At 33.0% G+C, this 4943-nt stretch overlaps 1 protein-coding gene across 1 annotated transcript; it reads left to right on the top strand.

Moving 5' to 3' along the window:
* Positions 1–468: 468 nt before the first annotated feature.
* Positions 469–4353, top strand: LOC130641199 (uncharacterized). The gene is made up of 4 exons (XM_057447896.1): positions 469–783; positions 903–1075; positions 1468–3049; positions 3311–4353. The coding sequence occupies exons 1-4, from the start codon at positions 656–658 to the stop codon at positions 4215–4217; spliced, it is 2790 nt and encodes a 929-aa protein (XP_057303879.1). The 5' UTR covers positions 469–655; the 3' UTR covers positions 4218–4353.
* Positions 4354–4943: the final 590 nt, after the last annotated feature.

The raw sequence follows: 4943 nt of genomic DNA, 5'->3' as shown, positions 1-4943 counted from the left end.
TCTGGCATGTTGTAAACTGAAAAATTTCTTTCACGTATGTTAATCAAGTGTCTGTAATATCAGTTGAATTGGTTTTGATTTGTGGCCTCACGAATACCTGTTTTGATTCTTGCCAGTTTTATTTGGAAATTACCTGCAACAAGGAGTCACGAGAGCCATTATGAATTTCAAAGCTATCCTATTCCGCCATTATAAATGTATAGTTAGCAGAGAGAAAACTGACAGATTTTTGTGTTTAATGTTATATAGCTATGCAGTGATTCATTAAGCTAGATTAACTGCAGAATAGTTAGCTAACAGATATAATTAGAATTAGTCCAGTTATTTTTTGATAGAAAAACGAACAATGTATGAAATTAAATTAAGATGGCTAGCTATAGCTACTATGATGAGAGAATAATAATGTGTCTATGTATAGTTAGCAAGAGAACAATGTATGTTTTTTAGGAGAGAAACTTCTATGAGATATTATAAATAAAAATTTTGTTTTGGGATCTAATTTTGCAAATTAGGTTGCTAAAAATGTTGTATATCGCAGGATTTAATTCATCATTATTGTTCCTCTTAAGGCCTACATAGTATACAACAATAATTCATCTTGTGTGATTATAGAGACATATTGTGATTATTGTAAATAATTGAAAAATAAATTAAAATGGTTCAAACTGCTACAAATGAAACTGATTGCAAAGATGATAATGGAAATGTTGGAAATGATGAGAGTGGGGGGAGTAACACTGATGATATTAAAAATGATGACAATGAAGATAGTGGAAGCGCTAGGTTGTTATAATTGTTTTTTGAGTCATATATTCAGACATTATCTTTATATTTTAGATAATGGGTTGTTTATTTTTACAAAGTACATCAACCAATTCATGACAAAATATTTTTAATTTCAGACTTTGTGCCAAGAAGAAAAACTGTTCAAAGAAGTTGAAACACTGTGGCCCTTGCGATAAAAAACGCCTTGTTTTGACTCATTTTTGGAAGAAGTCTTCTGTTCATATTGCACGCAACATAAAGAAGTTAAAAATACAACACCAGTCTTTGTCTGAACAAAATGCAAAAAGAGGTATGTATTTCCACAGCTATTTGTTTTAAAATTAAATACAAAATGATATATATGTACCACTATCATTAAGTGCCTAAACATGTTGAACCATGATAGTACACCTTGCCTTTCGGCTTGTTAACAAGGATGTATATTTTGGGGGCTCATGCCTAAACATGTTGAACTATTAATGGGGCTCCGAAAGGATGATAAGTGTACATATTAGAGACAGTTATATGTTTATATACGATATATACAAGCGAAAAACATGACGGAAAAGTGAATCAAAATATATAGTTCAAAGTTTAGTATGTTTGTCGTTTGTATATATATACATATACATATGTATAAGAAAATACTTATATAATTCTATAATGTGTAATTTTGGTGTGTGTATAACTTTATATTTTTAGTTTCTGATATGGTCCTCCTGAATGCCAATATAGGTGAAATGCAGAAAAAAGAGGTGGAGTGTCAATCCAGTGTTGAAGACTTGAGGAATGAGGTTCAAGAGATTAGTGACAGAAAACAATACCAAGAGGCGGAACTTAAAGAATGCCAGGAGGAATTTGAAAAGGTAAAATTGCTGATTGAGCAGAAAGGTTATGCAAGGAAAAGACGTGAAAATTTGCCAACAACATCTGACATGATTAATTCTTCCACACATTCTGTAAAATATAGACGTCGGGAAGAGACGAAAAGTCTACTCGAATATATTCATGGTGGAAAAATCGGTTCCCTTTATGGTGCTTGGGACTACCTAAGAAGTACAGCAAGTAAGGAGCAAATGGAGGAGTTCATTTTATCATACAAGAGAGGAAAATTCCTTGAAAATCTTATTGGAAAATTCTCTGAACTTCAATCTAGAAGTGAAGGTGGGATTCGAAAGGCAGTGTTAACAAAGTATTTTAATTATATGTCACGAAGAAAGTACACAATGCTTTGTAAGATACAAAAACATTCTTTCACAGAACATTATTCTTCAAGTAATTTGATTTCATACGGCGATCATAACATCTTGCTGAGAACAAGATCTGTATCTGATAGGACAATTGATTCTTTTGTAAAATCTTTGGATATAGGAGACATCCATCATGTTGAAGGTGGGGTATCACGTACAGTTACTGCTTTAGTAACAATGATTGCCGATTTAAATTTAAGAGTTAAGTCTTTAAAAGATAAATTACTTTGGTTCAATGGTAATACAAACCATTTTGTCATTGAATTTGCAGATGATGGTGCACCAGAGTCGAAAGACAAAACAATGACAATTGCCACCCTCTCCTTGTGGAATTATGGAGCTCGTATACGCAGTCGCGAGTTTCATTATCCTCTTCACATGGTGACTGCCCCTGAAAAACATGAAGTTTGTGAACAGCTTTGGAAGCAGCATACTGAAGAAATGCAACTGATTGAAGGCAATATTTTCAACATATGTGATGAGAAAGTTACATTCTCATTCGTACCTGCTGGTGATACTGCTTGGTTGTGTTGGGCTGGGAATGTACTACCTGCAAGTGCAACTTATCCTTCCCCTTTTTGTAACGTTCACAAAAGTCAGCTGCAACGAATGGATGGGTCGATAGGCTATGACTCCAAATCAACGTGGCAGGTACCAAACTATGAAAACCGCCAAAAGGATCTGGAAAAACTACAGTGTTTTGAGAAGTCTCTACCTACTGGCATTAATAAAGACACCAAACATAAAAAATGCTTGGCTTTTATGGCAGAAAATGGCATAAGGCAACTTGGAGAGCCAAGAATTGGCATATTTGCAGACCGTATGAAGCCAGATCCCCTGCACCTTGAAATAAACAATTGGACCCACTGCCTTAATGTTATATACCAAGAAGCTGTTCGGCGAAACAAATTTAGGGAATTCTCCACCATATTAAAAGCGCCTGTGAAATGCAGCAATGATAATGCAATGAGTGGTTGTGGAATGAGGTTTGTGGGGAAGATGATTGAGGAACATTACGCAGATGAGAAAAAAAGGTAACATCTTCAAAGTACACAACAGAATTCAGGTTCCCATGAGCTGATTTAAAATTATGCTATTTTTAAACAATATATACGTGAAACATATTTTGCAATTAAGGTTTTTATGAAAAATGCAGAACTTATCTTTGAATTCGGATAGTTTTTATTTTCCTGTTGATAAACTTTTACATAATTTTGCAGAACTTATTTTTGTGATTTGCTCTAAAAAGATAATATCAATCAGATTGAAAATAAGTTTCCATTTTATATTTCAAGGTTGAAAACCCCTGAAGTTCGATTAATTGGTGCGCAAGCAATTCTACTTGCACAATATGGGCACAGGTTAGTGGATACGCTAAAGTTACAAAGTGAAAGCGATGTACAAGCTGTGACAAGATTAGCGCTTGCTCAAATTGTGATATCACTGCGTGATGTTGGATCGTTGATTAATAAAGTTTATATCAATAACGAAACCTATCCAGATGATGTTTCATTTTTCTGTAAAAAGTATTTTAATCTATTTTCTCTGTTTTTTCCACTGAGGTGTAATATTACTGTGTGGACAATGGGATATGTGGTACCTTTTCATGCCAAAGAAATTTTTAATAACTTTCGAGTTGGTTATGGAATACTCAGTATGCAAGGAAAGGAGTCGAAACATTCTTCAATTAAGCAAGAATTAAAATCCTGTAGCAATCGATCAACAGCTACAGATGAGAAAGGAAAGTGGCATCAATTAATGCGTTCAAGTTTTGTAAGAAATTTTTACCTGCCATATCATTTCCCACTGCCATCAAATTACCATTCTCATTATCAGTCTCGTAAACCAGTTATGGACATTGAAGCTTGCCATTGCTGCCGTCCTTTGGAGTCAGAAACATTGTGCAGTGTTTGTATTTCGTCACTTCCTCTGCTCGTTTGTGTCAATCAAAAATGTTTAACACAGGAATTGGTTTTAATATTAAAGCCTATTCAATGTAGCAGTTGCTCTGAACGCTTCTCAGACATTAACATGTGTAATCAACACCAAACAACACATCATCAAAAACAAACAGCCACAAACAAAAATTTGGTTCCAAGATCGATGTCTGTTGGGCAACTTAAAGAAGAGTTAAAATTACGCAAGAAGGCAGTAACTGGAAAAAAAGAAGATTTGATTCGTCGACTTGAAGGAACATTATAAACATTATTTTGTTTTTAAGTTATTTGCATTTAAAGATTTTTAGATTTAATTATGCTGCATAAATTATGTCACATTTAAGCAAATTTTGATATTTTCTGTCATCAATAACTTTGGATCTGTTAAAGGACATTGATTCAAACTATATTATAGAGTAAAATTAAATTAATTTATGCAGCATAATAAAACTAAAAATCTTAAAAGGTGAATATCTTGAAAACAAAGACAATTTTTTAAGCTCCACAACGTAAGCTCAAAATCCTTTCTCGTTTTGGGACCCCTTTAATGTTTTTTCCTTTATTCTAAAAAAAAATTTTTTACGGGAAGACATTTTTGTGAATCATATATTTCTGATTGCGAAACCAGAAAACAATTTTTTGTAGGATAAATTTTTATGATCGGAATGCTTTTTATAAATTCTACTGTTACTGTCTCAATAAGTAAATAAAAATGTGAAATAGTATATACCAGAAGGAACCCTTGGGTTGTGTTGTGTTCACATAGCCCAATTAATGATTTATATGACATTAACACATGCCACCTACCTTGCAATTATGTTACAGTTAGTATATAATATATATTGAATATATTTATACAAGCCTTCTGGCATATTGCAGAGGGTAGTTAAAAATCAAAAGGTACATATAATTTGTTCTATTAGCTTTCTTTTTTTCAAAATTACAATCAACTTTGATTTTTTGTTCCAGAATTTCCAATGAAATTTCAATT

The sequence above is a fragment of the Hydractinia symbiolongicarpus genome, chromosome 4 (genome assembly GCF_029227915.1).
Source record: "Hydractinia symbiolongicarpus strain clone_291-10 chromosome 4, HSymV2.1, whole genome shotgun sequence".
NCBI lineage: Eukaryota > Metazoa > Cnidaria > Hydrozoa > Anthoathecata > Hydractiniidae > Hydractinia > Hydractinia symbiolongicarpus.
The sequence above is the reverse complement of the archived record's forward strand: the minus strand, read 5'-3'. Positions and strand labels throughout refer to the sequence as shown.